General features: G+C 54.3%; 8 protein-coding genes across 8 annotated transcripts; 4 read left to right on the forward strand and 4 right to left on the reverse strand.

The window, feature by feature from the left end:
- Positions 1-1,131: 1,131 nt before the first annotated feature.
- HMPREF1541_10773 (uncharacterized protein) lies at positions 1,132-3,669 on the reverse strand (the record flags this gene model as incomplete). Its single annotated transcript, XM_008715442.1, has 1 exon — positions 1,132-3,669. One exon carries the CDS (start codon positions 3,667-3,669, stop codon positions 1,132-1,134), a length of 2,538 nt encoding a protein of 845 aa, XP_008713664.1.
- Positions 3,670-4,037: 368 nt separating this feature from the next.
- On the forward strand, positions 4,038-4,715 carry HMPREF1541_10774 (uncharacterized protein; the record flags this gene model as incomplete). The annotated part of the gene is made up of 1 exon (XM_008715443.1): positions 4,038-4,715. One exon carries the CDS (start codon positions 4,038-4,040, stop codon positions 4,713-4,715), a length of 678 nt encoding a protein of 225 aa, XP_008713665.1.
- A 207-nt stretch (positions 4,716-4,922) lies between these two features.
- Positions 4,923-5,426, forward strand: HMPREF1541_10775 (uncharacterized protein; the record flags this gene model as incomplete). The annotated part of the gene is made up of 1 exon (XM_008715444.1): positions 4,923-5,426. One exon carries the CDS (start codon positions 4,923-4,925, stop codon positions 5,424-5,426), a length of 504 nt encoding a protein of 167 aa, XP_008713666.1.
- A 401-nt stretch (positions 5,427-5,827) lies between these two features.
- HMPREF1541_10776 (uncharacterized protein) lies at positions 5,828-7,855 on the forward strand (the record flags this gene model as incomplete). Its single annotated transcript, XM_008715445.1, has 4 exons — positions 5,828-6,110; positions 6,170-6,237; positions 7,053-7,589; positions 7,640-7,855. 4 exons carry the CDS (start codon positions 5,828-5,830, stop codon positions 7,853-7,855), a joined length of 1,104 nt encoding a protein of 367 aa, XP_008713667.1.
- A 725-nt stretch (positions 7,856-8,580) lies between these two features.
- On the forward strand, positions 8,581-9,054 carry HMPREF1541_10777 (uncharacterized protein; the record flags this gene model as incomplete). Its single annotated transcript, XM_008715446.1, has 1 exon — positions 8,581-9,054. One exon carries the CDS (start codon positions 8,581-8,583, stop codon positions 9,052-9,054), a length of 474 nt encoding a protein of 157 aa, XP_008713668.1.
- Positions 9,055-10,038: 984 nt separating this feature from the next.
- On the reverse strand, positions 10,039-12,534 carry HMPREF1541_10778 (uncharacterized protein; the record flags this gene model as incomplete). The annotated part of the gene is made up of 1 exon (XM_008715447.1): positions 10,039-12,534. The coding sequence occupies one exon, from the start codon at positions 12,532-12,534 to the stop codon at positions 10,039-10,041; it is 2,496 nt and encodes an 831-aa protein (XP_008713669.1).
- A 2,344-nt stretch (positions 12,535-14,878) lies between these two features.
- On the reverse strand, positions 14,879-16,552 carry HMPREF1541_10779 (uncharacterized protein; the record flags this gene model as incomplete). The annotated part of the gene is made up of 1 exon (XM_008715448.1): positions 14,879-16,552. The coding sequence occupies one exon, from the start codon at positions 16,550-16,552 to the stop codon at positions 14,879-14,881; it is 1,674 nt and encodes a 557-aa protein (XP_008713670.1).
- A 443-nt stretch (positions 16,553-16,995) lies between these two features.
- HMPREF1541_10780 (uncharacterized protein) lies at positions 16,996-18,661 on the reverse strand (the record flags this gene model as incomplete). The annotated part of the gene is made up of 2 exons (XM_008715449.1): positions 16,996-18,395; positions 18,448-18,661. The coding sequence occupies 2 exons, from the start codon at positions 18,659-18,661 to the stop codon at positions 16,996-16,998; spliced, it is 1,614 nt and encodes a 537-aa protein (XP_008713671.1).
- Positions 18,662-19,322: the final 661 nt, after the last annotated feature.

The raw sequence follows: 19,322 nt of genomic DNA on the forward strand, positions 1-19,322 counted from the left end.
CGCACAGTGTATACGTCTCTGCTCAGCCACCACCTCGTCTCTCCTCTGCTCCATTGGAGAGCCCTCTTTTTGCCAAGGGTCGGAAAGGTAGGTCGAGCCCCTGAGACCATAGTGGAAGGGGACACGCAAGCCCGTCAACGATGAGTAGAAGGGGTAACAATCAGGGGACCGACAGGACTCTTCCGCCTGCTTCACATATAAAAGCCCCGTGCATCACCCGTGCTTGCAATAGTCCTCAACCTAGCCACCCAGCCTTCGCCTGAACAAAGACACGACACTGACACCGACACCAACACTCACACTCTTTTCAACCCAACTCTCCTTCCCCCCAGTCCACAAACCAACCCTTCCTCCTACCAAAACCCACCATCCCACCACCGCAAAAATGAAGGCCCAAACCCTCCTTCTCCTCTCCCTCACCACCCTCGCCCTCGCCGCCGACACCACGACAAGCACCGACCACAGCACCAAGACCGACACGACCCACACCACCCACACCTCAACCAAGAGCGGTGGCGCCGCCGCCAAAGCCACTTCGTCCAGCTCCCATACCAGCAGCAGCAAGCACAGCAGCTCCTCGACCAAGTCCAGCGCCGCCGCCAGCGCAACCAAGTCCGGCGCTGCGGGCATGGTGGTTGTGGACACCGGTGTTGGGGCGGCGGGGTTGGCTGCCGCCGGACTGTTGGGGTGGTTCTTGTAAGATGGGGAGCTGATCGTCGGAGTGGCTCGTGGAGGCTCGGGGAGGGATTGACCCTGATGTTTGGTTGGATTCTTCCTTCGAGAAACATGGGTTGGGGGGGGGGGTTGAGGGGCATCGGGTTGATGATGGATGTTGCTGAGCGTTAGTTGGGGGCAGGGGTAAGAGTGGCTTGTGTAGACGCTGGGAGGTTGTGTGAATAGAATTGGTAGGAGATGAAGCAGAGACACCCAAATTGAGTCGGACGGTCTTTTATACAGACTTGAACCGAAGATTGCTTGTACATTTTGTTGTTGGTCGCCGTGCTCTGAGAAGAGTATTCCCCGCCTACCTTTGGGCCCCCATCTCCGCGGCTCAGGTATCTCCATCCTATACGCGCCAAGCATGGGCGCAAAGTCGAACCTCCTCCCAGTGTCAACCCCTGCCGCTAATCGCTAATATTTCTCCTTCATGATCTTCTTCAGAGCCCCCTGCTTCGTCTCCATGCGCTCAATCTCCTGCTGACTGACGAGCAGCTTGTCCAGCAGATAGCGCACGCGCGGCTTGAGGTCGCTCGCGTTGGGGAACTCGGCCAGGACTTTCAGCTCGGCCTCGCACTTGTCGATCGTCTTGTTCTCCTTGGCCACCAGGTCCGTCAGCACGGCGAACTCGAAGCGCGACCGCAGCACCTCGTCTTGCGTCAGGTACTCAAACGCCGCCTGGTAGATGGGCTTGCCGGGCTTGATGGCCGTGGGCCGCCCGTTGCGCGACGCGATCGAGATGAGTTCGGCTTGCTCGAGGGATTGCAGCACCGACTCGCCGTTGCTGCTGAATGCCGAGTCCAGGAGGAGCTCGTTGTAGCGGAGTTTCTCGTTGTTGGCCAGCTCGCGGATGAGGATCCACGCTTGCTGAGGCGTCCACTCGCCACGGTCGGCGTCCAAGAGATACATTTTGAGGATCTCGGACGCGGATTGCTCTGTGATCTGTTGGACCGCGCTGCCAGGTGACTCGCCGGCTTTGATGCGGCGGGCGAGGAACTCTAGGTCGGTAAGACGGCCGCCGAGGACTTGAATGACGGAGTCGAGCTCGTCGAGGTCGGAGCGGCGTTGGGACGGGGTGAGCTTCTTGTCCCCAGACTCCGATTCTTCCTCGTCGTCGTCGCTGTCTGCATCGAGATGTCGAATCACCATCTTCTTGGCGACTTCAGGTGTGCAGTCTCCGAGTGTCACTTGGCGGAAGACGCGGTCGGGGAGAGCTTTGGAGAGGGATTTGCTAAAGGAGACATCGGTGGTCAGGAAGACCACATGGGCGATGTTGGAAGTTGTGAGCCGCGCAGCCCATTCGGCGATTTTGTCGTAGACCATGTCGGAGCCACTGTCGCTGGATTTGTGGAGAAAGTTATCGATGACAACTACTGGCCGATGTTCTGGGTGTGCTTCCAGCCAGTCATCGTCTGCTAGATTTGAGTCTTTGTCATCGCGTTTTCGATGAGCCAACGCAACTTGTTTGAGAGCGACAGCTGTATTATTCCAGATCTTTGAAAGCTGCTGGTCGAGCGTCTCGGAGAAGCCGGTCTTGGTGCCGATGGTACCCATGGCTGCGAGGTCCACCATACTGCTCAGACTGTTCATCCAGGAAAAGATTGGACGGTAGCCCACTTCACTCGCCGCAGCTGAGATGGTTGCGCTGTCTCCGCGAGCTTCTTGGATCTTTTTGCAATCAATTACGAGCTTCTGCGGCCGATCTTCAAGAACGTAGTCAATGACAAGCTCTTTCTTTCCAGCCCCTCGTGGGCCTTGAACCACGATGAAAGTGTCGGCCGTTTCAATGAGCCAGGTCCTCAACTGTTGAACAGTATCCTGCCGGTCTTCCCACAAGATTCTAAAGCTATCATCTTCGGCTCGGGGTTTGCGCATCCGGATGATATCGTAGCCGCGCATGAATTGCTGCCGAAGCCACTTGATAATGAAAAAATCTTTGTACTCCCCGATTCCGAAACCATGCGTGACATGCGTCTTGATTGAAAAGATTCGGATGGGGTCGAATACAGCAACAGCCGTGGCTGAAAGCAACGCAACGACCAGTGGTATGACAATGCGAGGATGCGAGAAGACCCAATCGAAAAACCAGTTGCTTTTTCTCTTGGACTCATATGATACCTTCAGAACGGTGCCCTGTTGACCCCCACCCTCGCTCGCAGGTAGTACAAAGCCGTGCATGCACGCTTTGGCCATCGTCGCGAATCGCACTCGCTCGAAGTCAATCAGCCCATACTTGGGAATAACCTTGGAGTCGGATGGTTGTGGTTCGATATTGAGCAGCTTGCCGTACTTTCGGAAGAGAGTATACAAAGTTTCTTGTGTAAGCTCAGCGGCCTGAGCTTCCGGGGTAGTTGGCAGGAATTCGACGCGTACTCTAGAGCTAGGCAGTCGGTAGAGATCCTCTATCCATGGCTTGCCGCGTACCAAGAAGGCACGAACTCTTCGGAAAGGATTGAACCAAGGACGAATGGGCTTCTCCTCCATGTACTTGCGTAATGTGCTCTCGAGCTCGAAAGCATCAATCTGCGCATCGTGTGAGAATTTGACGTATGCGCCGCCTTCTCTGAGACGTGGTAGCACCTCCGTAATCTTTACCGGCAGCGACTCAGGAAATGCGCGTTGAATCACACTCGACGGGCTAGCGAAAGCAGCATCCGGTCGGTTTGCTTTGCTGATGAGCTCCACGACGGACTGCTCCCAGTTGATCAGCGGGAGGCGACTGAGCCACTGAAGCTTCAGCGGAAAAACGTTGTCGAAGAAAAATATGCCCTCATTGCGCTGCGTTTTGATATGGCCAGAATCGTTCTCGCCCGCCTCAGAGGCGCTGCTGCGTCTTAGCTGAGGAGTAACAGCGAGTATTCTGGACCGGGTATTGGAGCTCCATATGCTCGGTGGCGCACTCCTTGTCGTATGTCGAAGGCCTAACTTGCCTACGATTCTCCTGGACAACATGGCGATATAGTGGGAGCTCTGCACGGCCAAGACGCGTCTGCTATGTTGCGACCGATTGCATTCTCCTGTTTAGTGCTGCATCAGTTGAGACGCGTTCTCCGTTGTATTAGTGGGTTGTGATGCTTATGTCTTCGCCAGACCAGTAGCTTTGGTCGCAGATATGTTTGGCTACCTTGATGTACTGATGAGCTCCCAGATCACAGGTTTCTTCATTCGCTGTGACATCATATCGCCGTTGCGCCACATCATGTGGCGCAAGAGATCCGTATCAGCCCAGCCACAGTCTGTGGCTTCGAGCCAACTTTTTTGCACGCGTTGACCGCGACAGTCAGCCGCTGGACCGCACATCTTCATCTGCTCGGGTCAAGATGGGGTGGCTTTGGAACACATCGAAGTCAACTACGGCAAGTGAAGCCACGGTACCAACAGCATCTTCAGCGGAATCCTTCGAACCCATCCCACCCGCTCCGGAACCAGTCAAGCAACAGCTGTCTAGAGAAGAGCAGGCCAATGAGGATCTCAAGCAGTTCATGAAGGAGATCGAGGCGGAGTTCGACACTGCGAGGAACGAACGAATCCAGTCCAGAGAATCCGGCGTGCTCAAACACACCGCACCACTGCCCGACGACATCTCTCCGGATTCGTTGTATCCTGCTGAGATTCACTGCCGATCCGCCTTCGATTATGCTATGTTCTGTAACAGTTTCGGTGGCCAGTTTGTGAATGTGTATCGATACGGCACTTTCAGATCATGCTCCAACCATTGGGATGATTTCTGGCTCTGCATGCGCACCCGGAATTGGGACGAGAAAGACCGGGCAAAGGCTGTCAAGGAACATTATCGCAAGAAAGCTGTTAAATACAAGACCGGACCCAGCAGCGAGGATATCTGGGATGTGCGGACAGAACCAGTCAAAGACGCTTTCCAGGATAGCTTGGAAGAACTCGAGGCAAAGATCGAACATTGGAAGAAGGCCAATACAGGAGCCCGTGATCCATGGGCCGACCAGAAGGGCTATATTGCAAAGTCTCTTGCGAGCCCCTGAACCGCAGATGACTTTGAGATGACCATGACCTCAACGCTGAAGCTCAGGTGTTGTGGCACCCGATACTTCACCACAGACGATGTATTATACCAGACCGAAGACGACTTCTATCGTCTCCATCCCCGCTTTTGATCAAGCTCGCTACTCGCACCTGCATCGAGCACCTCCTGTCAGCATCCCATCGATATGAAACCGCGCGGAGGCACCATGGCTGATGATCATTTTGACTCAACTGTGTATCTGCCCACAAATCAGTCTATCGATGACAAGTTTAGTGAGAAGCTACAGCACCTTGGACACGGCGGCCTCGGCGACTGCGAAAATACCGACGATTCAAGCCGGTCCGTTGATCGGGGTCTGTCCGATACCCAAGGCAAGCTCGCTGCTCACAACAGAAGTCGTGAGGCCGAATCGACAGCTGCAATCTGCTGCGGCGCACAGGTCTTCGAAGAAGCGGTTGACATCATGCCAGCTGAGGAACACTCGCAAGCGAACGAAGAAGCCTTGTCTGTGCCAGAGCAGTGCGTCCTCCAGGCAGTCGAAGGGGCGGTCTCAACAACAGCTGCTACCAAGCTGCCTTCCATGCATCAGAGGAGTGTCAATGGATATGGCAGACCTTACTATGAATCGGAGGTGAGAGGCGAAGAGGGCTTCCGAACGAATAGTGGCTGGACTGCAATCAACTTCCGTGGCCCGCTAAAACTGCGATGAGAGGTGGACAACACACAATTGTTTTTGACGAGCTCACAACAGACAGACATCGTGTCGTGCGAGGCTCGGACTCGACAAAGTCAGCCCATCGCGGGTACAAGGAGATTCGACTCAGGTTTCCAGGGCAACTTGCACAAGCTCGTCGTCTCAAGCAACCCTCGCAGGACGTTGGCACTACACCGAGGCGATTTTCTTTTCGTCACAGATAGTTGACAATGAAAGATGTTGCATTGCCACCAGATCCACTGAAAACAAGTGACTTCCACGACAGTGCTGCCTACTTGACTACAAATTTGGCACTCTTGAGCAAGGTGTCTTTTCACCCGTTGCAAAAACACGTCTTGCGAAGCAGGTCTTTGCTTGATTGTTTCCATTCTTTGTTGACGGCCTTCGCTGGTACCATGACGCTCAAAACTCTCCTCCGTCAACTGAGAGATTCGTGCAAGATCTTGAGGACGATCGAGCAATCACTCATCAAATATGAGCACCAAGAGCGCGCCAGACTCCAGCGTGAGATGCACCCCAAGCCCAAGTCGATCTTTCCAGAGACATTTCACGTGGACCCTGGTCGCGTAGCGCTAGAATCGGTAGTCTCCGACCTCGCCATCGCTACCAACTTGGTTAGCCAGTACCAAGCTGTACTGTGCGGCGAGCCGTTAAGTTTCCATGGTATCGATGCCTACAGTAAGTAGAAGCCACCAGGCCCGCAAGGCAAGACAACGCTGATCAAGTCGTCCGCGTAGCTTCAGCCATGGATGAGGACCCCAACGGCCCCATCAACGCGTTCTTCGGCTGTGGCGGAGAACTGCATGTCCGGTCTAGAATACCTCTTGCGTCCAAGCGGTGGAGAAGATGTTCTTGACGCCGACATCTTCACCACCTATCGGGCCATGGGCTGCCAGTCATTCACCAGGTGGGAAGTGGGGATTCACCGGGTGGTGCAGGGTGTTCGTGCCGAGGTGGAGAGGATGGCAGAAGGTCTTAGGCTCGATGACGACAATCAGGCTATCATCCCCAAGACATCTCAGACATGTATGACGACGGGAGGAGACGATGGCGGTGTCGAACAGTGAACACGGGTTGCGATAGTCTGGGAGCATCCTTGGATGCACGCAGTGCGAGTCCCCAACCTCTCAGGCCGGTAGGAGATGCGGAAATAGAGAGGGGAGGGCTAGGCCATCGATCCCTCCCCTAGGTCGCCCATTTCGCTTGGCCTTGCCGCGATCGATCGACCGGGTCTGACCGACTGGCGTCCGGAGAAGTACCGTACGAGGCACCAATCCAAATCCCAGACTCACAGCCAAGCCGATGATATTCATGCCCTTTGATGATTACTGATCACACCAGTGGCGTCTCAATACTCCGCACTTGTAGTGTGCAACTACCGATGGACTGAACATATACGGCCTCGCCCCTCGCCCGCTGCTGGAAATTGCAGGTTTCAACTTGGCTTGATGGCAGAACCCAGCAACAACGCTACAAGCTCGGGCAGTAGTAGCCTTTCGCGGTCCACTTCAACCTCAGCACCCCGAGGCTATCACGCATCTGTGGCATGTGGCAGCTGTAGGATCGCCAAGAAACGAGTACGACCGAGGCCTTTGCCTGGCTACGCTGACTCTTGCACAGTGCGATCAGGGCCAGCCTTGTGACTACTGCCGCAAGCACCACAAGAATTGCGTCTACGATGCTGGCCAGGATGCTCGACGTCCCGCCGTTCGCAAACGTAGAAACGAGGACCTTCAGTACAGGAGCAGAGCCCTTGACACCATTCTCGATACCCTCAAGACTGCTCCTCCGGCACAAGCCCATCGTGTCCTTGAGTTGATCCGTCAGGACCAGCCACTAGACCACATTATATCCTCCATCTCTCTGCTTCAGACCGCCTCCGCCCGGGGCCGCACTGGCAGTAACCACACGCGCGACCGATTAGCCATAGACGTTCTCTGTGATGCGCCGCCAATTCAAGTCCCAGCTAGTCCCTGGACGTCCATAACCTCGGGTTCTGACACTGCATCTCATCTGATGTCTGCTTACTTCAACTGGTGCCACTTCTACTATTACTTCTTTGATGAACAGCTTTTTCTCGAGGGCATGCGGCAGGCTGATCTCAATTCGCCGTATTGCTCTCCTCTCATGGTCAACGCCTGTCTCGGAATTGGTTGCGTATGCCACATGCACAACAATTCTTGATGCGCCACTGACCATGACTTCAGCTGTTCACCGACGACCCCTGCGCCTTTTCCGATGCGGCTGACCCATCCACTCGTGGTCAACACTTCTTCAATGAGGCCCATCGACTCTGGACCGAGACAGCCGCTTGTGCCACTCTGGCCAATGTTAGCGGTCTCCTGCTGCTCATTATGCTGTTCGACAACCCTACCGGCTTCAGCATGGAACGCGCTGATGCCAACGCAGGTCCGCATTGCTAGGTAAAGACCGCATTTCTATCATGATCTTGCCTCAATTGCCGGTCATGTTGCAGCAAGTGCTTAAAAAGCATGCCAAAGACGAATCTTTACAGTCTCTCGATCGACAAAGATCAATCAGGATTCTTCAATGGACACATTTTGTTTGTCAAAAGCACGTCAGTACGGCCCATTGCAGGTCCAGTTGCTGACATCACCCAGCGCTTTTGGCATTTCGTTGATGAGTCCGGGTTTCGACTACAAGCCTCCCACCGAACTGCCTTTCAGCCCCTACGAGCATGACCGACTCGGACCATGGTCAGCCTACCCGCTCCGCCACGATCCCATCCAAATCAATCGTTCTGCCGTATTCAACTGCATATGTGAGGCCTGGAAATTCGGCGCAGAAATCAAGAACATGGTTCTCACCAAGTTTCCATCAATGGGAGTTGAGGAGCGCTATATAACAGCCACCGCCATCCACAAACGAATGATAGAATGGTACCTGTCACTCCCCGAAGAATTCAACTGTGACAGGCCAGGGTTTGTATTGTGTGGTCCTACAGCGGATTTGACGTATGCACTCTTTCCCCCGATTTGGCTACACGTGCTAGTACTAACCCACCAGAACGACATACTGCAATCTTTGCCATCACTGCTTCTTCTGGATCCTCTCCTCCGACGCTGATACCGGTCCGTCCCACAAGTCTCCCGAAGATGATATCCGATCTGTCCTAGTAACTACGGCGATGGCCTTGCGCGACATCATACGACGGTTCAAGGCAGAGTTTGGCCGCTCCTCGTGGAGCATACTAATGCCAGCACCGTGCGTCACCGCACTGAACGCTCTCGTACATTACCTTGATTCGTCCGACGTGCAGGACCTCTTTCAAGAACTGTTTACCTTGCTCTCCGAAAGCGCACTACGTTGGAACGTCACCAAGGGCATGACGCGAGTCATCCTCGGCATGATCGAGAGTAAAGGGGACGCCGTGCCTCCGGAGCTGCGCAAAAGCCTTCAGGCAATAGCCGCGGGCCAGTGGAAGTCGCAAGATCACCTTCAGTTCAGCAGCAGTTATCCCAACTACGTCATGGTTCGCCAGAAGCTCGAGGCGCCCGAGATGAGTGACCTCCTTGAGCAATGGGCCGGTCTGAATTTTGGTGATGAGCCCGCCGAGATTGGAGATTCTACTGAAGCAGGAGCCGCTAAAGCATTGGGTTGAGCGGTCAGACAAGCCTTTGTCATATGACAGCAAAACGCAGATGGCATGATCAGCAAAGACAGTGTGCCTGCGCCGGCATAAGCACCGTCGTCCTTGCCAATATGCACCGCCGTCCCTGACACGCCAACGTCCAGCTCCCACATTAAGTGACTACTATTGCCCCCAGAGATTTCGATCTAGACCTTACCCTCCGCCCACTCCCCACCCCCGCCCCTGACCTCGCCTCCCATGCCTCCTTTGTCCTAACCATCAGTCCTTTCGTTCCTCCTCCTCCTCCTATCTCCTTGACAGCAAGTCCTTATCCGCCAACGAAGATGAAGACGCCCCATCGCCCCTCCCCCTTCATCGGCCTTCTGCCTCGTCGCTCGCGCCAGCAAGCACATACTCCTCGCCCCCACCCTCGCCGCGGCCCGCTTCGCCATCCCGCACCACAAGCGCCAATCCACCAAGGCCGCCGACCACGCTTCGCGCCCTCTTGGTGGAATGTAAATTGAGTTAACAGCGATCAGGGCGGCGTTGTGGCGCTGTGACATCAGTGTGGGACACGGGAAATGTGTGAGGCAATATACCAGGCTGGAGATCGAGTCGGCGTCCAGCGAGTTTCGGCAGGTGATCGTGCCCGTGAAGCAGCTGCTGGCGGTCCGCGCCTAACAGGTAGCTGGTGGGGCTGGCGATACGCGTTTGATATCGTTGGGGCCGAGGAGGGGGGTAGATATCGATGAGCTGGATAACAGGTGTCGGGCGTGCCGGGATGAGGAGGGGGCGCAGTCGGTTGGTCGTGCTGTGGACGAGGCGGGCGAGTTGACGGGCGATTCCTCGAAGCCGGCGAAAGTTTTGGCGATAACTATTTGGACGTGAGAGGGGTTAGTAGGCGTGAAGAGGGTGAACGGAGGGAGTAGTAGGGGAGGATCCATGTTCGTATTGCACTAGAGCCGAGGTGGAATGGGTGTCAGACGTAGGCGTCCTTGTTTAGTGTAAGCTGCTCTACATTTTAAACGCCGCACTTTCGAGAGAGTCAGCCAAAAGATCTAGCAGGTCGCCCACTTCAGCACCAAGCCCGCCTTTTATTGCTGTGGTAGACCCGTTTGCGTGACTACTTCCAAGACCCGCTCTCGCCGAGCCTCGCAGTCCAGCAATCAGCAGGTTCATCAACTTCCTGAACTGCGTCTTGACCTTGCTCAGTGCAAAGCCATCAAGCTCGCTTGTGGCCTCGGCCACTTGGAAGCCGAAGCCGACACAGAGGTCGAGCAGCGACACAAGTGTCTCACGCAATACTTTGAGATTCTTGGCTGTGAAACATGCGCGTTCCAGGGCGGTCGTGTAGGTTTTGTGGACAGCGATCATCTCGTCGACGGTGCCGTATATGCGCTGCCGCATCTTGGCCGTGAGAGGACCGACGACGCAGTGCATCAAATGCGCGTAGAGAATGTCTGTAAAGAGTCGGAGGTTGGGGTAGATGCCTTCAACGCTGATCTTGGAGCTGGCGTGCTTTGCTAGATTGGGAAAGGCGCACCTTTCGAGTACGTACTTTGCACGGCGGATTTGCATGAGCATGAGTGCGACGCGGCGATAGGATGCTATGCTGTCTGTGGACAGGATGTTTGCAATCGGCCACGGAATGGTGTATTCTATGGCAATGTTTTGGAGGATTTTGACCGTCAGGCGTGCCTGCATCAGGTCTGCGACCGGCAAACGGTGCGATTGGACGATGATGCGGCTCGAATCTATGCAAGGAACCTGATCGAAAGCCTCCTGCATGATGTCCAAGATAAGGAAGCGATCATTCCAGCCAGGCCGGCCGCGGTCGAGCGGGCCAAAGGTCTGTTCTTCTACGCATGACGTGGCATATGGTGCCTCCGCGAAGTAGAGATGCGAAAGTGCGGACAAGGTGTCCGTCAGACTGAAGTGCTTGTCGAGCATCTGCTGCATTGCAGAAGTGGCAGCGTCGAGATGCTCATCGACATAGTGCTGTATATTTGCGAGCAAAGTCGGTGCAAATGGTGCCAGGCTTGTGGTAGATGCAAGATAGGCATTCTCAACGGCGCTGGCTAGCGTGTTAAGGCGCAAGGCCGCGGCGTGAGTGGGTTTGTGCTCCTGTGGAAGAGCCTTGATGAACGCCATCGTTTTCCCGGCAACGAACATCCGCTGTGAGAACTGCTGCAGAAAATCCGGCAGTCGTTTTGGACCTTCAGAATGGTAGAGATACCAGTTGTGCCAAAGTTTAGCCTTTTCGTCCTGCTCCTGTGCCCTTTCAACGAAGAAGCAGCTAGGTCGCTCTGGCAAAATGCCTTGCTCCACCCAGGCGCTAACAGGTACGACAAAGGCCTTGAGAGTCTCGCAAAAGACCTTGAGCATTGGGCGAAATGCCGATTGCTGGTCGAAGAGTTCAAGTCGGCAAGCCTGTTGGCACGCAATCTCGACCAGGCCAATCGCGTCCTGGCCTTTGCCAGCAGTGACGAATTGTGCTGCCATGATGATCGATCGCGCGTTCTGGTACACGCTGTCAATGACTTCAAGAAGGCTACAAACCCCACCATTGCTCGAACTGGCAATGACCTCGCTCTGAGACTGTGCTAGAAAGTCGTCGAACTCTTGCGCAATGACATGTATTCTGTCCTCCAGTACCTCGACAAAAGGCTCTTTCTCATTGACGAACACCCATGAGCGGACTATTCCTGCCGCCTTGGACATGAGAATAGCTTTTGAGGCAACGGAGGAAAGAATGCTCATATGGACGATTTTGTACTTCGTGTTGAGCTTGATGCTGCGATTATCCTTGGCATATAATGTCGTTGGGAAACCCTGGAGCATAAAAAGGGTCTCGCGAATTGCTTGGATCTCAGTAATGGTGATATCACCCTCTGCTGCGCTGAGCATGCCGCTGCGAAGGCTCTCCAACGTTTCCGATGGCTCGATGACCTCAAACTGTGGACTTAGAAGGTCGATAGCTGCGGGAGCATTTCGCCGCTTCGCACTTTCTGGAGATGAAGGTGCACTGGATTCGATGATCTCCTCATCGGAGCTCTCGTCGCTAAAATGCGGCATCCGCCACATGCGGTCCTTGCGGTTGATCGGGTCATCCTTCTCGATCTCCGCCCACGTAAGCTGCGGCGTTACCAGATCATCAATGACAACGTTCTGCAGAGCTGCCAGCCCGCCAGCTGTCAACGGATCTCGTGACATGTGTAGCAGGAAGTCCAACGCGTCGGGAATCCATTGATCGAAGTGGAGCCGCAATTCATCGCGGCGTCTATGTATAGCATCACTGAGATCATCGTGATCGAGCACCTGGAATTTCTCTTCTAGACCGGTCAGGCGTTCTTCGACTAAGAATTGATTAGTTCTGCCGAAATTGTGGTGCCTGATGTTCCGGCCAAACTGAGATTTCAGCTTCCTGAGTTTTGAAGGTGGGGTGTTCGTGGGGAGCAGCGACGTGACAAGCTCCTCAATCCATTTGTTCATGGCGGTCGTAGTAGCCATGATGGTCGGTCCCGGTTTATGCAGTTCATTAGCATTATCTGTTAGCGAGGGAGCTGGCTGTTGCTGGCATTGAGGATGTGAGCAGAGAGGGATGGACGAGCAAAGCGTGAAGCGCGTCGTCGATGGGGAGGGCTTGGCAGTGGATACAATACGCGGCTCTTAATTGGAGGAAGTGCCAAGAGGCAGTGAATGAAGCTGCCCCTTTTCAAGGCTGGCCTTGAATCACCAAATTGCTTGGATGGAGTCCATCATCTCTACTCCACAAGCAGGCGCATAAAAGGGTTCTCCTCGATGTCACGGAATGTCTTTATTGCTGCTATTGCTACATTGACAGTCTCGCATAAACATGTTTGCTCATGCCCGAGTTCTAATCGCATAGTCATCCTTTTGGCACCTCGCCTCGGCCCCTATTCTCATGAATAATCCGGAATGCTGTTGCGTCTGTGATGCATCACCTTATCTTTTGCACAGCTGTCGCACAGAACAACAAAGTCTCATGGCTGTGGTAGCATGCCTTGACTTCAACTCCTGGGAAACTCGACCTTCCATGCATGATCGAACACTATGTTCACGACTCCTTCGCAGCCATTGCTGCGCGCAGCCGATCAGTAGGGGCGCCGAGGTCCTCGGAGATGGCCTGACCCCACACCAACGCGGCTTGAGGATGGTCCCAGTTAGCTTGGGCCGCTCTGGTCATATGCGCTTTGATGGTCTGCAGAGCAGTGGCAACTGGGCCATTCTCTTGCGCTACACTATATACTGGTGCTGACGCATTTTAGGTGTCGTCATGATCATCGAGCTCGAGGTCAGGCTCTGTAGACTGCTGCACAAAGTAGGCATCTGTCTCTGAACCGCTTACTGCTGACTTCTGCACGTCTTCTGCCTTGATCTGACTGCCTTCTTTGGCAGAAGCATACACCTGCTCAGCACTCGAAGCTCCAACATGATGCGTGGTATCGTTCGACTTCAGCTCACGTATCAGGCAAAGCGCACGCTCCATCATGATAGTTTGCTTCTCGAGAGGATTTTTTCCAGGAAGCAGGTTGGGCGGTACTTGCGCAACAAGAGTGTCCTGTAGCTCTCTGGACAGATCCTGGACTTTTTTCTGGGATTGAAGTTCCGTAACATCCACGTTGTCAAATACTGTCTCAGTTTTTGTCCCCGCCAAGTGGTCGATATACTTGACGAGCCCGTGCCCAATATTGGTAGACTGTGATCCTGGCAGCACACGATGGCTACTGGGAATGGCTTTCCTCAGATGCCCAAGGACAACGTTATAAGTCTTCTTAGTGCTCAGGGTGACTTCTTTTGTCTATGACGACATTGGCAGGGTCATATCAGACTTCGTAATGGACTTAAGCGAAGGATGAGGCAGAGTGTCTGTGCTAGGCGTGGCAATTTTCATGGCGGCAGCTGAATGCGGGACGGCGTGGGTCAATGATGACGGACTTGGCACTGAGGCTCTCGATCCGAGGCTAGACTGGTCGTTGAATGGCTTTGTCGAAACTCCGAAAGAAGGATAAGGTCTCTTGCAAATTAAATCCGGGGTTGCAACCGCAGCTGAATCTGTATTCGGACTGTTTGACAGTGGCACAGTCGGCACCATAGCGCTCGAATTGAGGGTGAACTGGTTGGGGAGGCGCCGTCCGGAGAGCTGTGGGCTAGCGCCATTCAGGCCCTCAGTGAAGGTACACTTTTGACCGATGATGCCAAACTGGCCGAAAGTGAAACCCCGCTCCTGAGATTCCACAGGAGCTCAGGGAGAAGAGGCGAGCTGAGGTAGACCCCAGTGAAGGGCTTTGGAGCGGACGGTAGGCTGCTATTTAGAGGTGGCATGATGACGGTGAGCTCTCGAAGGGAACGAATGACTTGATTACGAACTGGAGAAGTGGTCACCGGAAAGTCTAGTTCGTATGCAACTTGTCGTAGATGCGAAATGTAGCAATGCCAAGACCTTGTGCCATGCAAGAATCAATACGGGACGACTTTGATGAAACGCGTAGACTACATTTGACATTGGGTTCTCCAGAAAGTCTCTCGAGGCATCAAATGGTATTAGTGCTGGGCGGCTATCCGAACCTCAGCTGCTCTCTGAATGTACGTGATTATGATACGGAGTTACTCAAGAGGCGTAGAAGCCTTTTGAAAGTCTTTCGTGATCGTGCAAACACCCTCGGCCCTTCTTAAAACATAATTTAAGTATTGCTGCAACCATTCTTGTGAAGTCTTATGGGTTGATACTATCGCTTGTCCCCACTGTACCTGTTCCGTTTGAACAGCTACGCCTGTTGCGTGCCGCATGCAACTGCTCTTTCTGTCCTGGATAGGCTGGACCACAAAGCCTTTAACCCATGCTCATCATAACATCTTTGCCAGCCATAGCATCCTTGGCCTGTTCAAGAGCCTTGGAGATTTTCTTCAGAGACATTTCTGTCTCAAAGAGCGAGAGAGGAACATTGGTCCAGTCCAGTTTGAGAGTGGTAGCATTCTTGATCTGCGTTTGAAGTGCCACCAGTGCCTGTTCAAGAAATCCACCGTCATTTGCAGCTTGAGGTGGGTCCGTGGCCACAGCTTGCTCAGCATCTCCTGCGGTATGCTCCATTTGGATATGTTTTGGAAGCAATGCAGGAGCCGTGTCAATCGCAGTAGAACTTGCAAGTCCTGCAGAGTTTTCGGATGACACTGGCGCTTGGGAAACTGTTGCAATAGATTTTGGCTCCTGAACGTGACCCATTGCTTCCACCTCGTTTTGCACATCGGTTGGAGGTTCAGTTGGGGGAGTGATCTCGCGGATATAGTACTCGTGTGGACCTTCGGCTTTCATTGCCAACGTAAGTTTGGGACGAAAACCCTGGGGCGTGATTTCCCGAATATAGTGCATTGGCTGCGCTGGAGTGGGATTGGTCAGTTTTTTCAGATTAGCAACGGCGCGAACAAACGCACCAAGACTCTGGCTGGCAGCATCGTCGAGCGCTTTAGTTTTCTCGATTGCACCAGATTTCCTCAATGATGCTTTTCGAGCACCCGTAATTGCGGACTGGGACTCTTGCTGACCTTGGAAATGGTGCACAAGTGCTTGAGCCAAGCAATACAGATTGTTTGTCTCATTCTTGAACTTGTCGCTCTTGCCGCCTGTACGTTGAAATCCGTGCTTTGCGTCGAACTGGTGGAAGAGCTCCTGTTGCACCGTGTTCAACCGCGCAGATGCATTGGAAGTCGCCTTGAATATCTTCTGCACCTTACCGCTTCCTTGGAACAAATCAATGTAATGAAGTGCCGCAATCCAGACACGAGTCTTGGGCTTTTGGTAGCCAGTGCCCGCGAGGAGCTTCTGGGGTATCAACGACTGAAGTTGCGACAAAACATGATGATATTGCTTCAACGAGGCTACCGCAGGTTTGTGGTAGTTGTTGTTGTCATTGACAGTGGCACCGCCGCTTTTGGACTTGTTGGGTTTTCTTTGTGGCTTGTTCTTCGGCTTCTTACGGGGCATCTTGGATCGCTGCCCAGATGTTCCAGGATTCGCAACTGCAGGAATGGTGGGTAGAATTTTGCCGAGAGATTTGTTGACACTGACGACAGCATTCTCGACCTGGTCGGCCTCCTCTTCATCGTCAGAAAGGTAGATAACTTCCACTTGCTTTGTCACCACCTCCTCCATTTCGCCGACATCTACTTCTTCTCCTTCTCCTTCGTCTTCATCTTCATCTTCGTCATCAATCTCGCGGTAGTTGCTGAGGGAAGTAGTTCGAGTATCCGGCACCTGGCGTTTCAAGCCCTTAAGAGGTTCAAGATAAAGGCTCTCGCCCGGCAGCAAAGGCCCGAGCCGACGACGAGGACGAGGTTCCTCTTCATCATCGTCGTACTCGGTGTCAGCAAAGCTCCTCTTGAGGCTGGTTGGGCGAGGGCTTGCTTCGCCACTGCCGTACTCGATATCCGCGAACATTAGCTTCAAGCGAGACTGACCAGATGCATAAGCACCGCTCGCTGGAACACGAGGCACCCCACTGAACGCCATCTTACATGGCGGCCGGCGGGTTGATGCTAGAACCTAGAGAGATGACAGAATCAAGGTGGATGGAAGGCAAGGTGATATTGATTAAAGATGAGTGGAGGGGTGATTACAAAGTTGCAGAATGCAGCCAGCGCGGATGAACTGGTGGGATCAAAGCCTTGGCGCGAAGTAGCCGGTTGCAAGGTGGAGAGTGAGGTGAGGGTGAGGTGAGGATGGGAGCAGATTGATATCGCTTCTTGGCATGGCGTTCTCGAGTCCAGCCGACGAGCGGTTGCCGTACCATAATTGAGTTTGTCGTGGCTGCAGGTAATGGTGGCTATAGTGCGTAGCACCTTGTATGCCTTCTCAGGAGGCTTCTCCAGCTGCAGCCAGCCCCAGGAGGGTCATGGAGAAACTCCAGACGCTTCCAATGGCGAAATAGATTGCTTTGCAGTTCTTCCCAACACTCAAGGGTAATCATCAATGCCAGTCTTCTCACCATCCACCATGCTCGCTGCCATGAGATCGAACGCTTGTTGAACATCCGAATCCTCGAAGCCATTTGTCGCTGGGAGACCCCTGGCTGTAGTTCCCAGCCCAGCTTCTGTGTCTGTCTCGGTTTTCGGCAACATGCCCTCGTCCTCGTCGCCATAGCACCGGCCATTTCCGTCTGCATCACCATTTTCTCCGCCTCCGTCCACACTCAAGCCCCGTCCCAATCTCGCTCCGGCAACAGCCAGTCGATCAGCTTCAACGTTGCCCTGAGTGTTCGCGTGGCCCTTCACCCAGACCATCAGCGTTTTCCGTCCCAGCTGCTCCCTCTCCGCCATCGCGGCCCTTACTCCTTTGACGAGGTCCACATTCTCCACCGGCTTCCCTCCGCTGTTCCTCCACCCATTTCTCTCCCAGTTGCGGTACCAATTGGTCACGCAATCAATGGCGTACTTACTATCGGTGTAGATCGTAACATCTCTATGCTTAGGTGCAATATCCAGCGCACGCTGGATCGCTGTCAACTCAGCACGCTGGTTCGTTTGCTTGGTGCCTTTCAGAGCTTCGGAGACGTTTCTGTAGCGCCAATTAGTTAGCTTGGGTCCTTTTCCTTGTCCATGTGCTCGCTCTTCGTCGTCGATTCGGTCGTGTGAATTGCTTCTGGGTTTGGTTTTGGGGGTGCCTCGCGCTTGCCAGTCGATGGTATAGACGGTCTGCGTCTGCAAAGCCGGAGGGGAGGGAGGGGAGCTCGAGAAGGACTCATCGTACTTAGGATCTTGGGGGCCGAAGAAGACACCCACACCAGCTCTGGCACCCGCAGTGCCGTTGCGGAGACTGCTGCCATCTGTGTAGATGCGCAGCATACCGGGTGGGTTCTTCTCTCGGGGGATATCCTTCTGTTTCGCCTTCTCCTCGTCTGTCTTGTGAACCAACCGGCCAGACTCGTCGAGACGGATATTAGGATCAAACCCATCTTCTGCCCCAAGCGGCAAGGGGCCTGTGCCGATGCCGTAGGCATCGCCATTCTTGTCGCGCGCGATGTACGGGCCCTTAGGCTGCAAACCAGGTGCAGACTTGACGATCAGCTGCCGGATTTGCTCTTCGGATGACAATCCGCCCGCAGAGGCTGTGCCGCCATTATGCGTCTTGAAAGCAGCCACGAACGCTTCGGCTTCTGTGCGGTTGTTGAACTTCTTATGCCGCGGATGTGAAACGCCACGAATCTGCTTTTGTGCTGACGGCCAGTCTAGGTAGACGCCTGGAACGAGGCCACGTCCGACTGCATAGTACTTTGGCTCGTCTTGGTCCGTGCCTCTTGAGGGAGGCTTGCCGGCAACGAAGTCTTGCGCTTCAGCGAGGGTGTGAAAAGACTTGACTGCGTAAACAATTAGCTGGTGTCTTTCCGCCAGATATACCCGAGAACATACACTGAGCACCACGGTGACCGCGTACTTGATCGAGGCACTCGTCCCATGTGTTGTAGATGCCGGGTTTCTTGCCCTCCTTGACGGCGTAGAACTTCTTTTCCGAAGGCCGCTTTCGCTTTGTGCCGGCCGCGGCGTTGTTGGCTTGAAGAGGAATAGCTGCGGCGGGGGTGGTGCGCTCTGGTGCTAGCCCAGTGGACGGAGCTGGGGACGCCATTCTGGTAGAGCGGAGAGATGGTTTGGTGAGCGACAACAGGCCCCGAAAGCGCTGTACGAGTGCAGACAGATTGAAGGACGTAAGGGAGATGGTTGTGGTCCTAAAATTCGTACTCTTTCAAGGTGCCGGAGGCGACGAAAGGTTCACAGCCTGGTCTAGCTTGCGTCCATTTGCTTGTCGGCGTCCTTGGACGCGCGGAACTTGAGTCGCGAATGGAAGCCGCAAGGGCTATTGTAGAGAAGGACGGCGGGCCGCTCGAGGCGGAGAATGGATTGCGTGTAGCTTGGTCTGTTTTTTGAGTATCTGGCCTTCAAACGTACCTTGGAGAGACACAAGCAAGTAGCGAGTGGCCGAAGTTGGCGGTGGGTATGCCAGCGCAGACGGGGGAGGGGTGGCGGTCTTAGCGCGATGGTGTCCACCAGGCTGGAGCAGGGGGCGGAAGGGAGATGTGCGTAGTGGTGTCTGCACCTTGCTCGGCGGGATGTAGCTGTAGCGGTCACGGTAGGGGGGACCTGCTGCGGGGCTTAAGGGTGGGCGCTGGAGGAGAAATGTGTTAGGTCGAGGTTAGGTGGGAGGAGCACGTTGAAAGAAAGGTGCGGTGGGTGCGTCAGCCAATGAGAGCGCGTCACCTCAGCAGACCCCCCTCCTAGGCTGTTAGCTA

Source organism: Cyphellophora europaea (assembly GCF_000365145.1).
Source record: "Cyphellophora europaea CBS 101466 unplaced genomic scaffold supercont1.14, whole genome shotgun sequence".
NCBI classification, from domain to species: Eukaryota; Fungi; Ascomycota; class Eurotiomycetes; order Chaetothyriales; family Cyphellophoraceae; genus Cyphellophora; species Cyphellophora europaea.